At 44.2% G+C, this 19,101-nt stretch overlaps 1 protein-coding gene across 2 annotated transcripts in view; it reads left to right on the top strand.

Moving 5' to 3' along the window:
- epc1b (enhancer of polycomb homolog 1 (Drosophila) b) overlaps nt 1–19,101 on the top strand; it is a 245,457-nt gene that overhangs the window by 80,105 nt on the left and 146,251 nt on the right. For both annotated transcript variants that reach the window (XM_060905977.1, XM_060905976.1), the window contains exons 2-3: nt 7,305–7,464; nt 7,653–7,798. In XM_060905977.1, coding sequence (XP_060761960.1) covers nt 7,305–7,464; nt 7,653–7,798 — 306 coding nt within the window. The remainder of the gene's footprint in view (nt 1–7,304; nt 7,465–7,652; nt 7,799–19,101) is intronic.

Raw genomic sequence — 19,101 nt, 5'->3', positions numbered from 1 at the left:
TAACATTAACTTACCAGTTAATGTTAGCTACAAACATCAACACAGTGGAGTGGAAGAAAGATCCCGGCTTTCACTATGATACAGCAATGAATCATGGGAAAGGTCAGAGTTCAGAAAAGTTGTGGATAAAGATTGAACTTACAGCTTGAAGTCTTATAGCTTGAAGTTTTATAGCTCCTTATAGCTTGAAGTTTCAGAAATGCATAATAAAGCTTCATTTACCTCTTGATAATGGTCCTGATGACATCTTTGCCATATGTTGAATGCTGTTTATTCAACAAATGCACTTCATGAAGCCAGATATGACTCCGTACAAGCTTTCATCATGATTATTACGTCGGGCTGAAACTAAAAAATCATAATGCTTTATTAGTGCAGTCATGTCTATTTACAAATAGTTACATAAACTTTTGTCAGATGCTATAATGCATTATAAATACTTCATTAACACATTAATAAATATTTATAATGTTCTATGAATACTGAGTTTAAGTCAAGTGTTAAAAATGGTCTCTAACAGGAAGGCTTGTAGTGAGAGTCAAACCATGTAATCAGTTGTACAATTTGACATTTCAATTTCAAGCACATGACCTGGGTATGAATATTTCAAACACTTTTTAAAGTTAAATACTCATTTTTATAATTATGATGAATGATCAAGGTTTTCCTGGGGTCATAGCATTTGACATGTAAACCTAAGCATACCTTACTATACCCTAAAAATGTTAAATTATTAGCTTATCTGGCCATAAGGCCGATGAGCTATTGCTATGGCATGGTGTCCGTTGTCTGTCCATCGTCCACAATTCAGTTAAATTGTGTCTCCTCCATCAATTCTCAACAGATTTCCATGACGATTGTTTTGCTTGAAAGAACTCGTCACTCCTCACAAAACTTGGTCATTGGTCAAACTTTTGCTAAAAAAAGAGTTTGTAATTAAGCCAAATTAATAAATTTTCCAGACCACTCAGTTGAATTGTATCTCCTCTCTCATTTCTCATCCAATTTCAGTTCTGATTGATGTTTTGGGTAGCTCTTCCCATGAGGAGCAAAACTTGGTCTTTTGTTTGTTGATTTTCCTGTTGTAAACAATTTGTTTATAACTTTGTTTATTTTCAGTTAAATCGTATCTCCTCCCTCTATTCTCAGTGGATTTCAGTTTTGATTGTTTCTTTTGAAAGACCTAGTCATTCTGCACAACACTTGATTATTGTATTGCCACATTTTTTGCTAACAAACTGCTAATTAGGTCAACTTCATGAATTTTGGGACTTCTCATTAGAATTGTATCTTCTCTCGCAGTTCTCACCCAATTTCTGTTCTGATCGATGTTTTGGGTAGATCTTCCCTCAGGGAACACAACTTGTTCATTTGTTTGTTGACTTTCTTGTTGGAAACAATTTGTTTACAACTTTGTTTATTTTCAGTTAAATCATGTCTCCCTCAGTTTTCAATGGATTTCAGTTCTGTTTGCTTTATTTGAAAGAAGTAGACCTTCTGCACAAAACGTGGTCATTGTATTCTCAATTTTTTGCTAATGAATTTGTAATTAGGTTAACTTAAATTTTCTTCTGACTCAAATTGTATCTCCTCTCTCATTTATCATGCAAATTCAGTTCTGATCGATGTTTTGGGTAGCTCTTCCTTTGGAGAACAAAATTTAGTCCTTTGTTGATTTTCCTGTTGTAAACAATTTGTCATGGAGTTGGTCCTCTCTCACATTGTCACATTTCAGTTCTGTTTGATGTTTGGGTAGTCATGGTTGCTTTGATGGCAGGCTAGATGAGCTACTACATCCTTGAAGTTCTGGTCTCATATTTTAAAGAGTTTGAACATTGCCATGCAGTGGTTGGGGTCATTAGGGGTCCTTCTCTGTGATATAGTTTCCTTTCACATGGTGGTCATGAAAAATATTTTTAAACTTGGCTCCTTGTACAGTGGTTACACCACTTGGACACATCAGGAAGTTAACTTGACTGATATGATTCCCCAATTTAATTATAATATTCAAAACAATGATGTTCCATTATTTTATTTATTATTAGTTATAATGGGCGGCACGGTGGTGTAGTGGTTAGCGCTGTCGCCTCACAGCAAGAAGGTCCGGGTTCGAGCCCCATGGCCGGCGAGGGCCTTTCTGTGTGGAGTTTGCATGTTCTCCCCGTGTCCGCGTGAGTTTCCTCCGGGTGCTCCGGTTTCCCCCACAGTCCAAAGACATGCAGGTTAGGTTAACTGGTGACTCTAAATTTACCGTAGGTGTGAATGTGAGTGTGAATGGTTGTCTGTGTCTATGTGTCAGCCCTGTGATGACCTGGTGACTTGTCCAGGGTGTACCCCGCCTTTCGCCCGTAGTCAGCTGGGATAGGCTCCAGCTTGCCTGCGACCCTGTAGAGCAGGATAAAGCGGCTAGAGATAATGAGATGAGATGAGATGAGATTAGTTATAATGTAAAATTATGCCAAAGTAATTGATGGGTTATTTTAATGAGAATTCCACCTTTTTAAAACAAGTTTAATTATTTGGTAGAAAGTTTTTATGGTTACGCCACATTGACATTTTTTCCATCATCCCCAGATAGTCTCTCAAAATTGATTTAAACCAGAATTTTGAATAGGTCCTCAGAAAAAGAATGCATGCAAGCAAGTTTATTTTCAAGTTTTAACCCTTTGAAATTACATTAAACTATATGGACACCAAAAATTTGTATCACATCAATGACCCAACCCCTAAATAAGATCTGGTCTAACGAATTAACTTCAAAAATCACAAAGCAGTTGATTAAAGTCCACCTGTGTGCAGTCAGTGTCACATGATCACTCACATGGCAGTATAAATGCATCTGTTCTGAAAGGCCCTTGAGTCTGCAACATGAAGACCAAGGAGCTCTACAAACAGGACAGAGACAAAAGTTTATTTTGGATTGGGTTACTTAAAAAAAAATCCAAAACTTTTAAAGCCCTATAGCACACCATTAAATCCATAATAACAAAATGGAAAGAATATGGCATGACTACAACCCGGGCAAGAGAAGGCTGCCCACCAAAACTTAGATTGGGCAAGGAGAGCATTAATCGGAGATTCAACAAAGACACCAAAGGAGCTGTAAAGATCCACAGCGGAGATAGGAGGAGAATTCTGTGTATAGGACCATGTCAAGTTATACAGTCCACAGTGCAGGGCTTTATGGAAGAGTGACCAGAGAAAAAGCCATTGCTTAAAGTAAAAAGAAAACTCACTTGGAGTTCGACAAACAGCAGACTACCCAAACACATAGATGATGGTTCTCTGGTCAGATGACAGTAAAATTGAACTTTTTGGCCACCATGAGAAATGTTATGTGTGGCAAAAACCCAGCACCATTCCCACATTGAAGCTTGATGGTGGCAGCACCAATACTTTTCATAAACCACTGTAAATGCCACCTGCTACATATAGCCTGCACTTTTCCACAAATATTGTGTGCACATAGACAAAAAAGTACTAAGGTATACAGCACTTCACCAAGGAATGAATTTGTGGCAAAGAATGGTGATTTCACTTTAATAATAATAATAATAATAATAATAATAATGATGATGATGATATTAGGGCGGCACGGTGGTGTAGTGGTTAGCGCTGTCGCCTCACAGCAAGAAGGTCCTGGGTTCGAGCCCCGGGGCTGGCGAGGGCCTTTCTGTGTGGAGTTTGCATGTTCTCCCCGTGTCCATGTGGGTTTCCTCCGGGTGCTCCGGTTTCCCCCACAGTCCAAAGACATGCAGGTTAGGTTAACTGGTGACTCTAAATTGACCGTAGGTGTGAATGTGAGTGTGAATGGTTGTCTGTGTCTATGTGTCAGCCCTGTGATGACCTGGCGACTTGTCCAGGGTGTACCCCGCCTTTCGCCCGTAGTCAGCTGGGATAGGCTCCAGCTTGCCTGCGACCCTGTAGAAGGATAAAGCGGCTAGAGATAATGAGATGAGATGAGATGATGATATTATATTTATATAGCACCTTTCTCAAACTCAAGGTCACTTTACATAGGTCAAAGAAAACAATACAAAAAAAGTTGCTAAAAAGTGGTGAGTTTATGCATTGGTGAAGTATTAATGAAACAGAAAGGTTTTGAGATGAGATTTGAAGAAAGGAAGAGAAGAGCAGTCATGAAGGGGTTGAGGAAGGGAATTCCAGAGCTTGGGGGCCATGATGCTGAAGGACCCAAGGTAGAGAGTCTAGTGCAAGGAACAGCAAGGAGATTACAGCTAGAGGATCTGAGAGAGCGGGATGGAGTGTAAGGGGTCAGAAGATCACAGATGTAATAAGGAGCAAGGTTATGGAGAGCTTTGAAGGTGAGTAGTAAGATTTTATACTTAATTCTGGACAGAACAGGTAGCCAGTGAAGATGAGGAAGAATGGGGATGATATGAGCAGATTGTTTGGTATGGGTTAGGAGTCTCGCTGCAGAGTTCCGAATATATTATAATCTTTGAAGGGATTTAGTAGGGAGGCCAATGAAAAGGGAGTTACAATAATCTAAGCGGGACATAATGAAGGAGTGGACCAAAGTTTGAGCATCACTAGTAGAAAGAAATGGGCGAAGGCGGGCAATGTTCTGGAGGTGGAAGAAAGCAGTCTTGATTTAATGTGGGGATCAAAGCTGAGTGTGGGGTCAAGCAATATTCCAAGGTTTCTAACAACAGGTGAAGATTTAACCAGTGCACCGTTGATATTAAGACTGAAACTGGAGGATCTGGACAGTGAAGATTTGGGGGCCAATGAGCATGATTTCTGTTTTATCTGTGTTAAGTTTTAGAAAATTATTCTGCCTCCACAACATTAGGTCTGATCATCGAGAGAACTTAGGTCTGATCATTGAGGGAACTTGGAGGGGGGTCAGTGGGGGAAGATGTAGTGAGATATAATTGAATGTCATCAGCATAGCAATGGAAGTTACGAATAATTTGGCCAAGGGGCAGGATGTATATAAGGAAGAGGAGGGGCCCAAGAATAGACCCCTGGGGGACACCACAAGTAATAGGGGAGATGGAGGACTTATGTGGACCCAGTGTGACAAACTGTTGTCTGTTGGTGAGGTAGAACCGAAACCACTGGAGAGCTATGTCTGTGATAACAATATCTGACAGACGGGAGATGAGTGTGTCATGATCGATGGTGTCAAATGCAGCAGATAAGTCAAGGAGAATGAGAATGTTAAGTGAACCACTATCAGCAGACAGGAGGAGGTCATTTACCACTCGCAGGAGAGCAGTCTCTGTACTGTGATATGTGTGGAAACCAGATTGAAAGGGCTCATACAGATTGTTTTCAATGAGAAAGGAATGAAGTTGTTCTTAGCATCACAGTTACCACCTAACTATAAGCAATGTTTTAGATTTAACAAGGGCATATACACACATTGAACATTTTAGGTGTACAAGTGTTCCTAATACACATTGATGCAATTATCTAAGTCATTTGTGTGGCAGCAGTGAAGTGCATAAAATCATACAGATGTGGGCCAGCAGCTTCTGGTAATGTTCACATTAACCATCAGAATGGGGGGAAAAATGCCATCTCTGATTTTGACTGTTGTAATGAGGCACTTGGTGAGGCAGAATACAGACACTGATCTAGAGGCTTCAGTGAAAGAAAAATGCTCTTTTATTTACAAAAAGGGTGAGAGGAAGGAGCTGTGATAGTGAGGCAGGTTCGTTGTGCTGCTCTGTGAGGCATAAGTTCGTCTGTAGGCCGCAAGAAGTCCACAGAGAGCACTGGAGGGTACACTGAGGATCTTCAGTCCCTTGCTGAAAAAAGTCGACTTTATGGCCTGTGGGAAGAGGAGGAGAGAGTTGTATGAGCTATGCAGCTGTGCCAAAACTCAGCTGACCTGTGTGGGTGAACAGAGGCACTGTTTAACTGGTTGCCCCATGGCCATGTGCTGCTCTGCTCTCCAAAACATGGGTGCTGAAGGGGAACTGTCTGTTCAGCACCAGTGGCATGGTGAAATGAGGAGCAATATGTGGGGTGCATGAGGGGCCGCCATCACACTCTGGCATGATTGTTGGTGCCAGACGGGCTGATTTGAGCATTTCCATAACTGCTGATCTCCTGGAATTTTCACAAACATTCTCTAGAGTTTACTCAGAATGGTGCAGTAATGAAAAACATCCAATGAGTGGCAATTCTTTGGACAGAAATGCCTTTTTGATTAGAACGGTCAAAGGCCAGAGTGGTTTTGACCTTACAGAAAAGACACAGTAACTTTGACAATCACTCTGTATCTTGACAATATCGTTCCAAATCTTAACAGTGCAGTCTTTCTTACGAGTTAACTGTTTGGACTCCAGCTGACAGATGTCAACCACTACATCTCTATAATACATCTCTATAACCTAACAACCCCCCCAGCATCAAACTCCTTCCTATGCTACTGAGAACAACACTAGTACTGCATCCAAGAAACATGAAAATACTAGTACTGTCAAAAATGTTGCGTTATTAACGCGTTAACTTGACTCAATTTTAACGGCGATAATTTTTTTATCGCGAGATTAATGCTCTGTGACATGATGTAGGTTTTTCATAAGCTTTTGAAACTGCCAGGAACTTGGAACAGAGACTTTGCTTAGAAAAACGATAGCAGCTAGACTGTAATGCCACGCCCCGCACAGCCAGAGTCCTCTGCCCTCCCCCGAAGAGCCACGGTGCTCGGCTTAGGTTTCGTTTTCCCATCGGCGGCTCCAGCCCCACTTTGCAGTGGCTGTGACAAAACGTGTTATGCTCTGCAATAAAAAAAAAAAACATTGGTACAACCAGTGTTCGAACTATGCCGATATTTTCGGGGGGTCCCTTTTTTTCCCTTGGGGGGGGTGCTTGCGCTTGTCTCAGAGCGCGGATCTCCATCGCGCGCTCACTTCGGATATGCAAATGCTTCCCGTTACACACGATTGCTATGTCAATAAACATCATTTTGCCAATATTTTAGAGACCCCCCCAACATTTCCCAAATCATGTTTTCAAGGGATCTCATGTCTGTTTCAGGGGATCTCGGATCCCCCGAGTACCCCCGTAGTTCGAACGGTGAGCAAGCCCATTCACTTTTTTATGCTGATAAGAGAATTACATGGTTTTTCATGTGACAAAAATGTGCGATTAAATTGCGATTATTCGCGAGTTAACTATGACAGTCGCGACATTAATCACGATTAAATATTTTAATCGCTTGACAGCACTAGAAAATACACTTGTTTCCTAGGGCCTATGATGTTTGTTTTGTTTTGTCTGAGCTGGCCTGTTCTTCACACCCCTGTGTGTGCATGTGTGTTTAGGAGCATCATCTGCAGCGGGCGATCTCAGCACAACAGGTATACGGGGAGAAGAGGGACAACATGGTGATTCCTGTGCCTAAGGCTGAGAGCAACATCACTTATTATGAGAGCCTCTATCCAGGCGACTTTAAGATGCCTAAGCAACTCATCCACATACAGTGTAAGTAAGCACTGCATAAAATGCAGTAACTGTAGACTCTTAGCTGGTAACTCTGAAAGCAATGTAAATAACAGTACAAATTTGTGTAAAACTACAAATATTGCTATTCATGTTCTATGCTTTTGTTATTGTTTTGCCACTATGTTGGAGAAGCTCCTACATACATGTAGATGTATTTGTCTCTGCAGCCTTTAGCTTGGACACAGAGCAACCAGATTATGACCTGGACTTGGAAGATGAGGTGTTTGTTACCAAGCTAAGGAAGAAAATGGAAGTGGGGGCTCTGCAGTTTGAGGAGATGTTCGACCGGCTGGAGAAAGGCACTGGGCAGCAGGTAAATCCAGCAAAATACTGGGAATGAATGGTAAAGTAACTGCAATACTGGTGCTGGTTCACTGACTGCTAGGGCTTGTTGTATTGTGGGGAAAATTGCAGAATAGTTCAGTTCAGTCTTGTATAGTGCTTTTAACAAAAGACACTGTCAAAAGGCAGCTTTACAGGAATTTGTATGTAAAGCGAAGCCCTGAATGAATAAGCCAGATGTGACGGTGGCATCTGTCGTGATCTGTCATATAGCAGTTTTAACAATCAGCATTGTCACAAAGCAGCTTCACAGAAAAATATTATATTAACTGTTTGTCACAGTGTCTGGAGCTTTAAGACAGACTAATATAAATTGTGTTGTATCTCATATGTGTTTCCTTCTATCCTATTTTGTAGACCTATAAGAACCTTATTAGCCAATGTTGCCTGAGTGGAGCAAGTCAATGAAACAGCATCTTTCTTTGATGCAAGTTAGCTGCTCTAGTCCGTGCTTGGTAGACAGAAGAATATCTTTCCTTGCAAAACATAAAGATGACTTAAATTAAGACTCTACAGTCAAACGAGTTTTACAGCGAGTAAACAACATGTTTATCAGGGTTACTTCGGTACAAAAGAATTCAGTAAGCATATTTTCTACTGTTTAACACTGAGCACATTGTGTAGTTTAGATAATTTTATTTAAGTTTTATAATGAGCTTAGTTACAGCTCATAACTTGGGACATTTATTTACAGTCCTCCCTTAACATGTATATGACACATGAATTTCTGGCTACACCCCCTTTCATGTGGGATGATCCAGATTACCAAAAAAATGAGTCAAGTTCAGAAAGTTTTAAGCAGAAGTACAACATTAGGATGAATCCAGCAGGTCCAGAAGGTGAAAGGAGACACAGCAGTAGAAGTGTATCAGGAACAGGCAGTGATCAGAATACAAGACTGTGGCAGGTCTAGCCGTAAGATCTGAAGTGATGACAATGTTGCATACAGTATATTAGTGCAGGAAATATTAGGAATGGTTATGCTGCAATGCATTTGTTTTTGATGGTATCGGCACTGCTTCTGCCACATTTTACTTGTTTAGCATTTGAAAATTGGAAACATAGTCTTGTGTGTATATAGTCTCGCCAGCATCTAATTGCAAAGGATTTTGTGTATTTATGATCTCTGATCCAAAAAGGGCTGCAGTACATGCACAGCTTAGTGTTTTCTCTGTCTGTCTTGCTGATTTCACAAAATTAATTGTGAGGTTTGGAAGATGGAAAATACTAAGGTTTACAGTAAACCCTCTTTTCCAGTACACGACCAAATGTTTAGAGCTCTTGCGTCTGGCTGGCACAGATTATAAGCAGGGTTGGATTGATCTGTGAGGATAGCGATTGACAAAAATGCGATCAGCTAATACTGATTCTGATTGGGGACAGGGCCGGATATTGAGAAACTTACTTTTGTCAGCATGAACAAATACATAATTTTCAATGTAATCATGTCAAAATTAAAAATAAAATCAAAACATCAATTTATTTTGTTTATCATATCAGCATTTAGTGATCATAATTAAAATTGAACCACTAACAGGAAAAAGAATGTCCAAACTATGCATTTAATTTTCTTGATGACCTGCTAAACAAGTGCCAAAATTAAAAATATACAATGCATACTTTCTTCAGTTTTCATAACATTAAGTTTATATATATATATATATATATATATATATATATATATATATATATATATATATATGTATGTATGTGTGTGTGTGTGTGTGTATATATATATATATATATATATATATACACACACACATATATATATATATATATATATATATATATATATATATATATATATATATATATATATATATAATAAACAATGTTATGAATATTTTTATATTTACACAGAGCAGGCGCTGTGTGAGACAGCTGTCTCTCCAGTAGCTCTGTAGTTTTTAGCTCTTTAAACCTCTTTTTTCCACCTTTTTTTACTTTTCTGCTCTTCTTACGAAGACAAATGGCCCTTTTCCACTACCCTTTTTCAGCTCACTTCAGCTCGCTTCAGCTCACTTCAGCCCGACACGGCTCGCGTTTCGACTATCTCAGAGCAGCACGACTCAGCTCGCTTCAGCCCTGCTTAGCACCCAAAACTCGCACCGTTTTGGAATAAGGCTGAAGCGAGCCAAACCGAGCCGAGTGGGGCTAGGGGCGTGAGCAGACACTCCCCTGTACACTGATTGGTGAGGAGGAGTGTCCTCACATGCCCACACACGCCCCGCGGGCACGCTGGGATCTGTAAACACCGTAAACCCGGAAGAATAATAATTACGAATTACGAGAATTTCTGAAGCCTTATGCGCCTCGCCTCATCTATACGCTCTTGCCAGTATCTGTTGGCGTTGTCGGTGACAACAAGCCACAGCACCAAGACCAGCAACACTAACGACTCCATGTCCTCCATGTTTATTGTTTACTATCCGGGTCGTGAGACTACCGCTTAAAAGATCACTGATGTCACTGCGCCACCTAACGACATCACGTGACGTCCACCCACTTTTGCTAACTCCACCCAATGTGTCCATCCACTTCCTACCAGCACGGTTCAGCGCGGTTGTAGTCGAAATGCAACTCCAACAGCCCCACTCAGCTCGACTCAGCCTAACTCAGCACGGCACGGCTCAGCCCAACTCAGCTGCGTTTGTAGTGGAAAAGTGGCAATAGTGTCTTTTACTTATATAACATGGATATTTTTAACTTTAACACGCAACCAGGAGCCAGTTTTCTCACTTATTCGAGAGAGGAGCTGCTGGCCCTGAAAACAATGGGACGAGCCGGGATACGACACCCCATCCCAGCGGAGCTGAGGAGGAAACCCAGGGGCTGCAAAGCTGGAGCTAAGCAAAAGGCTTCAAACCATCCATTCCTTCCGTTATCATGGGGAATGTGAACTCGCTGCCGAATAAAGTCGATGAACTTTCCGCTCTGAACAACCAGCAGATTTACCGGGAGAGCAGCTTATTTATCTTTACAGAGACATGGCTAACACACCTTGTACCGGATGCTAATGTGGACCTGCAGGGATTCACTGCTGGGAGAGCCGACAGAGACACTAACACATGTGGGAAAAGCAAAGGTGGGGGACTCATCATTTATGTTAACAACCGCTGGTGTAACCCGGGACATATCTCCGTAAAGACAGTTTTATGTTGCCCGGACTTGGAGCTGCTAGCCGTTAGCCTGCGGCCATATTATCTGCCGAGGGAGTTCAGTCACGTGATCACCATCTGTGTTTACATCCCTCTGAGGGCAGAAGCAGCTACTGCATGTGAGAGGATTCACTCTGTCACAGCAAGGCTGCAGACACAGCATCCTGAGGCATTTATGATCATTTCTGGGGACTTTAATCATGCTACTTTGGACTCTACTTTGACTGCTTTTTACCAGGCTGTGGATTGTCCAACAAGGAACAACAGGGCAATTGACTTGCTGTATGCTAATGTGAGGGATGCATACAGAGCCACACCCATCCCCCCACTAGGGAAGTCTGACCACAACCTGGTTCATCTACAGCCGAATTCCCCCCCCCCCCCCCCAGTTCAAAGGCAGCCTGCAACAACTAGCTCCATCGGGAGGTGGTCCCCTGAAATGGATGATGCCCTCAGGGACTGCTATGACATCACAGACTGGGATGTGCTGCTTAGCCCACACTGTGAGGACATAGAGGGGCTGACACACTGTCTGACGGATTACCTTAACTTCTGGGCAGACGTGATCTCTGCCGCTAAGACTGTACGGTGTTACCCTAATAACAAACCATGGGTAACACAGGAAGTCAAAGCTGTCCTCAACAGGAAGAAGACCGCCTTCAGGAGCAGGGATAGGGAGGTGATGAAAGCAGCACAGCAGGAGGTAAAACACTGTGTGAGGGAAGCTAAGGACAGCTACAGGAGAAAGGTGGAGCAGAAGCTGAAGGAGAACAGCATGAGGGAGGTCTGGGAAGGTGTGAAAACCATCACAGGCCACAATACAAAGACCAGAGTCATTGAGGGGACAGTGGAGAGGGCGAATGAGTTGAATGACTTCTTCAATCAGTTCAACCAGCCCACGTCCCCCCCACCCTCTCCCTCACTGCAGCCATCTCTCCTTCTTCCCTCAACACACCTCCCCCAGTCATGACAGCAGCCCCCTCCTCCCCCTCATCCTGCCACCTCAACACATACTCCTCCATGCATTACTGCAGACCAGGTCAGAGGTCAACTGAGGAAGCTTCAGCCCAGGAAAGCAGCAGACCTGGACAAGGTGTGTCCCTGACTACTGAAGACCTGCACTGCTGAACTGGGTGAATCACTCTAACGCATCTTCAACCTCAGCCTGCAGCTGGGGAGAGTGCCCACCCTCTGGAAGACATCATGTATCGTTCCAGTTCCCAAAAAGAATCGGCCCAGTGAGCTGAATGACTTCCGACCGGTGGCACTCATGTCACATCTGATGAAGATGTTGGAGCGGCTCTTCCTCAGCCTCCTCAGACCCCAGGTACAACATGCCCAGGACTGTCATTTTGCATACCGGGCAGGTGTTGGTGTGGAAGACGCCATCCTCTACCTGCTACACCGAGCCCACTCGCATCTGGATAAGGGAAATGGCACAGTGAGGATCCTCTTCTTGGACTTCTTGAGTGCCTTCAATACCATCCAGCCCCTATTGCTTCAGGACAAACTGAACAGGATGCGAGTGGAGCCCTGCCTGGTCACCTGGATCTCCAGCTACCTCACTGACAGGCCACAGTATGTCAGGCTGAAGGACATCACGTCTGACACTGTGATTAGCAGCACCGGAGCACCCCAGGGCACGGTGCTGGCCTCTCTTCTCTTCACCCTGTACATTGCGGATTTCTGCTACAACTCGGAGCTGTGTCACATTCAGAAGTTTGCCGATGACACAGCCATTGTTGGGTGTATCAGTGATGACAGAGAGGAGGAGTATAGGAGCCTGGTGAGGGACTTTGCTGTGTGGTGCAACAGGAACCATCTGCAGCTCAACACCTCAAAGACCAAGGAGCTGGTCATTGACTTTGGGAGGTCCAGACCAAGGTCACGACCAGTTCTGATTGAGGGAGTCGAGGTGGAGGCTGTGGATTCCTACAAGTACCTCGGGCTGTGGCTGGACAGCAAGCTGGACTAGACTTGCAACACCAAACACTTATACAGGAAGGGACAGAGCAGGCTATACTTCCTTAGGAGGCTGTGGTCCTTTAACATGTGCAGGAAACTCCTGTGAATGTTCTATCAGTCTGTGGTTGCCAGTATCCTGTTTTACACTGTGGTGTGCTGGGGGGCAGCACATCCAAGAAGGACACATCCAGGCTGGACAAACTGATCAAGCAGGCCAGCTCTGTGGTCGGCATGAAGATGGACTCTCTGGTGATGGTGTCAGAGAAGAGGTCTATGGACAAACTATTGAACATCATGGACGATGCCAGTCACCCTCTGCACACCGTCATCAGCAACCAGAGGAGCCTGTTCAGTGACAGAATGCTCCTTCCCAAGTGCAGGACGAACAGACTCAAAAACTCCTTTGTCCCTCATGCCATCAGACTGTACAACTCCTCTCTGGGGGGGAGGAGGGGTAACAGGAGGACAGAGGACGGGAAGGAGCAGTAGCCTAGCCTAACAATAAGCAATACCGGACAATGTGCAATATAAAGTGCAATATCTCTCTTGCCCCCTTCTCCCCCCTTTTTTTTCTTTCCCTCCTTCCTCCCCTTCTCTCCCTCCTTCCTCTCTTCCCCATATCTTGTTCTTTTTATATTTGTATATGTAAATACTTAATTTATTTTAATTTATCTAGAAGTTTTCCTCTATTTCTTTTCTCTGTTTATCTGTAATGATGCTGCTGGAATCTTAATTTCCCTGAGGGAACCCTCCCAAAGGGATCAATAAAGTTTTATCTAATCTAATCTAATATATATCACACACACTAGTGCATTTCAAACAATTAGAATATCATGGAAAAAGTTAAAGAGTTTCCATCATTTATTTAAGTAAGTGAAAATGTAATATTCTAGGCTCATTACACAAAGTTTTTCAAGCATTTTTCTATTTTAATTTTGATAATATGACATACAGCACAAAAAAACAACCTCAAAATATGAGAATATTTCATTTTGCGTTTGAGTAAAACAGTTTAAATACTCTGTATCTCCCAGTGTAGTTCAGTACACACAACCACAATCACGGAGAAGACTGCTGACTTGATGGTTGTCCAGAAGACGATCAATGACACCATCCACAAGGAGGGTAAGCCACAGAAGGTTATTGCTGAAAAGGCTGGCTGGAAAAGGTGCACAAGCAAGGGATGACCACAGCCTTGAGAGGACTGTCAAAAGTTGATTCAAGAACTTGGAAGAGCTTCACAAGGAGTGGACTACGGCTGGTATCCGTGCATCAAGAGTCACCACGCACAGACGTCTTTAGGAAAGGGGCTACAACTGTGGGATTCCTAATATCAAGCCACTCCTGAACCAGAGACAATTTCAGAAGCATCTTACTTGGGCTAAGGAGAGAAAGAACTGGACTGTTGCTCAAGGGTCTAAAGTCCTCTTTTCAGATTAAAGTAAATTTTGCATTTCATTAAATCAAGGTCCTTAAGTCTGGAGGAAGAGTGGAGAGGCACAGAATCCAAGGTGTTTGAAGTCCACTATGAAGTTTCTGTAGTCTGTGGTGATTTGGGGTGCCATATCATCTGCTGGTGTTGGTCCACTGTGTTTTATCAAGTCCAAAGCTAATGCAGCCATCTACCAGGAGATTTTAGAGCACTTTATACTTCCATCTGCTGACAAGCTTTGTGGAGATACTGATTTCCTTTTCCAGCAGGACTTGGCACCTGCTCACAGTATCAAAGCTATTACCAAATGGTTTGCTGACCGTGATATTACTGTGCTTGATTGGCCAGCCAACTCACCTGACCTGAACCCCAAAGAGATTGTATGGAGTATTGTCAAGAGGAAGATGAGAAACACCTGCCCCAAAAATACAGATGAGCTGAAGGCCACTATCAAAGCAACCTGGGCTTCAGTAACACCTCAGTAGTGCCACAGGCTGATCACCTCCATGCCACACCGCACTGATGCAGTAATTTGTGGTAAAGGAGCCCCAACCAAGTATTGAGTGTATAAATGAACATACTGTTCAGAAGTTGGATATTTCTGTATTGTAAATCATTTTTTGATTGATCTTAGGAAATATTGTTGTCAGGATTTGGGACTTTTCTCACATTGCTGTACCTCTCTTTCACCACTAGATGGACTCATTTTGCCTTTTTGTGTTTATTTTGCTCTTGCTTACACCTGTGTCTTGTTACCATGGAGGTATATATTATGTGCCTGGCCTGGTGCTCTTTGCTGAGTTCTGTATTCTGCTGTGCTCCTGAGAATGTAAGCCTTGAGTTTGTGACCTTTTGTCTGCTCTCAGTTTGTTTGGGTTTTTTTTTAGACTCTTCTGTCTCTTTTTTTGGGTATCTTCTGTGTTTTTGACTTGGACTTGTTTTTGCCCTGGTTTTTGCTTTTTCATAAATCAACATGGGGCTTTGTTAAGGGAAATTCTCCAGCAAATTCAAGCCCTCTCTACAACTCTGATTCCAGCTCCTCAAGCATCGGAGCCTAACCTACAGAGATTCAGTGGAGACCCAGATGAATGCCTTGGGTTCCTGACACAGTGTCATTTGACATTTGTTCTACAGCCCAACACCTTCTGCACTGAATGTTCACAAGTTACCTATGTCATCACCCTTCTGACTGGCAGAGCTCTGGCCCGGGCAACGGCTTTGCATGATCAGCAAGATCCCATCTGCTCTTCCTTTGACCACTTCTCTGAGGGGATGCGGAAGGTCTTCAATCCAACAGCCAGTGGCCAGGATGCTGCTAACCAGCTGCGTCAGGGGAGTCAGTGGGTTGCAGACTACACCATTTGCTTCCGGACCCTCGCAGCTGAGAGTCACTGGGGCCAAGAGGCCCTTCTGGCCACCTATTACCATGGACTATCTGACCGGATTAAAGATGAACTAGTTTCTTGGGAAGAGATACAGGATATGGAGACTTTGATAGCCTGGGTCATTCGTCTGGACAGCCGTCTTCAGGAGAGGTCCCTAGCTAAGGGCTTAAAAAGGACCACTCCTCAGGTTCCCCTAGATCCGGCTGCCATTGCGGTGGAGAATGGCCCTGAACTGATGCAAGTGGGGGGTGCATGGCTTTTCCAGAGTGTGATGGGGGTGGCCTCCTCTCCTGATCTACCTGTTGCTGGTCTCTTCCTTATAATTTCTATTGCCTAAGGTGGTCAGGAGCACTCTCTTTGAGCTTTTGTGGATTCAGGGGCAGCAGGTAATTTTATGGACTCTTCTCTGAGGATCTGTCAATCCCTACCACCAGCCTGGATTCTCCCTTTTCTGTAACAGCCTTGGATGGTCAATCCCTGGATGATGGTTGTGTTCATCGGAGAACTGTTGCATTGAGAGTCCTGATTGATAATCATTGTGAAGAGATGTCCTTCCACCTCATCCAGTCCCCAGAGTATCTAGTAGTGTTAGGATTTCCTTGGTTAAAGCTCCATAACCCACACCCAGACTGGTCTACATGTTCTGTAATCGAGTGGGGCCCTGCCTGTCACACTTCCTGCCTCTTGTGTCAACTTGTTCAGTGCTCCAAACCCTTGCCATCTCCCGAGTTATCCCGAGTTCCCCCTCAGTACCATGACTTGCAGGAAGTGTTCAGCAAAAAGAGAGCTACGGCCCTCCCACCCCATAGGCCCTACGACTGTGCCATTGACCTGCTGCCAGGTACCTCTCCTCCTAGAGGCCACATCTTTTCTTTGTCTGCCCGTGAGTGACCGACTATGGACAGTTACATCAAGGAGACTCTGGCATCAGGTTTCATCCATCCCTCATCGTCACCTGCTGGGGCTGGCTTCTTCTTCATAGGGAAGAAAGATGGAGGTCTTCGGCCTTGCATAGATTATCGAGGTCTAAACAAGATCACTATCCAGAACCAATACCTGCTACCCCTCATGGCCTCTACTTTTGAACTTCTTGAAGGTGCCACCATCTTTACAAAATTGGACTTGCGAAACACCTACCATCTGGTACGAATCCGACAAGGCGACGAGTGGAAGACAGCTTTTAACATGCCTACCAGGCACTACGAATACCACGTTATGCCCTTTGGCCTCACCAACACACCAGCTGTCTTCCAGGCTCTTATTAATGATGTCCTCAGGGATATGTTAAATCAGTACATCTTTGTGTACCTTGATAACATTTTGATCTTTTCCAAAAGCTTACATGAGCATGCCCAACATATTTGCCAGGTCTTGAGCCGTCTATTGAAAAATGGTCTATTTGTAAAGCCAGAGAAATGTGACTTTCATGTCAAGGAGGTGGCTTTCCTTGGGTTAATCATTTCTGAAGGTAGCATTCGGATGGATCCTGGGAAAGTCCAAGCTGTTCGAGACTGGCCGACCCCGAGTTCAGTTAAGGAGACCCAAAGGTTCCTGGGCTTTGCAAATTTTTATCATTGTTTTATTCAGGGTTTTAGTTCCATTGCTGCTCCTATTTCTTCCTTGACAGGAAAAGATAAGGTGCCCTTTTCTTGGTCCCATGAGGCAGACAAGGCCTTTAACATCCTTAAACAGAAATTCACCATGGCTCCCATTCTCTGTCTGCCCAAGCCGGATCGACCCTTCATTGTGGAGGTGGATGCTTCTGATGTGGGAGCAGGAGCAGTTTTGTCACAGATGGCAAGTGATTGGAAACTACATCCCTGTGCATTCTTCTCCTGCAAGCTCACAGCCATGGAGAGAAATTACGATATAGAGAACTGGGAATTATTGGCTGTAAAATTGGCACTGGAGAAGTGGAGGCATTGGTTGGAAGGAGCCCAGCATCCTTTCTTAGTCTGGACTGATCACAAAAATCTGGAATACATCTAACAGGCCAAACGGCTCAGTCCTAGACAGGCACTCTGGGCTCTGTTTTTCAGCAGGTTTGACTTCACCCTTTCCTACTGTCCAGGGACCAAGAATCAGAAGCCCGATGCCCTCTCCCAACAGTTTCTCTCAGATTCTCCCGAGATCCAGCCTGAGCCCGTTCTACCTGGATCCAGAGTCGTGGCACCAGTCCGCTGGGGCATTATTATGGAGGTACAGCAAGCCCTTAAGAATGACTCTGGTCCAGGTTTTGGGCCCTCTAACTGGCTTTATGTCCCAATGTCTGTTCAAGCTAAGGTTTTCCAGTGGGGTCACGCTTCACAACTAACAGTGCACCCAGGATCCTTAAGAACTCTGGAGTTTCTCCAGTGCCAGTTCTGGTGGCCCAGTATGGAGAAAGATGTTAAAACCTTTGTGGCAGCTTGTTCAGTCTGTGCCTGGAGTAAAGATCCACATCAGAGTAGTCAGGGCATGCTTCATCCCTTACTGATCCCTCGTAGACCATGATCACACATCTCCTTGGACTTCTTCATGGGCTTACCTCCATCCTAAGGTAACACAGTTATTCTTGTTGTAGTAGACAGATTCTCTAAGACCTGCTGCTTTCTGCCCCTACCCAAACTTCCCTCTGCTCCCAAAACTGCTAGACTGATGTGTAAACATGTCTTTCGAGTTTTTGGTCTTCCCCAGGACATCGTCTCTGATTGTGGACCCCAGTTCACCTCCAGCTTCTGGTAGGCATTCTGCAAGCTCATCAGCGCCACTGTCAGTTTGTCATCCGGCTTCCACCCGCAGTCAAATGGGCAGACAGAGACTGAATCAAGACCTGGAGGCCACCCTGAGATATCTAGTGCCAGCTAATCCAGCCTCGTGGAGTACCCAGCTTCCATGGACAGAATATGCCCACAACACACTCAGGTACAGCTCCACTGGTATGTCTCCATTTGAATGTCTGTTTGGTTATAAGCCTCCCTTGTTTCCCAAGCAGGAGGCGGATTCTAGTGTCCCTTCAGCCCTGAGTTTTGCATGGAGGTGTAAGTGGACTTGAAGAAGGGCCCGATAAGCTCTGCTGAGAGCCTCCAAGAGATGCCAGGTCCAGGTGAACCGATGGCGCAAACCTGCTCCATCTTTCTGCCCTGGGCAGAGAGTTTGACTGTCTGCCAAGGACCTTCCTCTGAGAGTGGAGAACCAGAAGCTGGCACCTCACTTTGTGGGTCCATTCAAAGTGGAGAGGTGGGTCAATCCAGTCTCTTATCATCTACAGCTGCCCCTGTCCATGAGGGTCAACCCCACCTTCCCCGTCTCCTGGCTGCAGCCAGTTATTGCCTCACCACTGGCCCCCGCC

The sequence above is a fragment of the Neoarius graeffei genome, chromosome 23 (assembly GCF_027579695.1).
Source record: "Neoarius graeffei isolate fNeoGra1 chromosome 23, fNeoGra1.pri, whole genome shotgun sequence".
In the NCBI taxonomy this organism is placed as follows: domain Eukaryota; kingdom Metazoa; phylum Chordata; class Actinopteri; order Siluriformes; family Ariidae; genus Neoarius; species Neoarius graeffei.
This window is presented reverse-complemented; position numbering and strand designations above follow the sequence as displayed.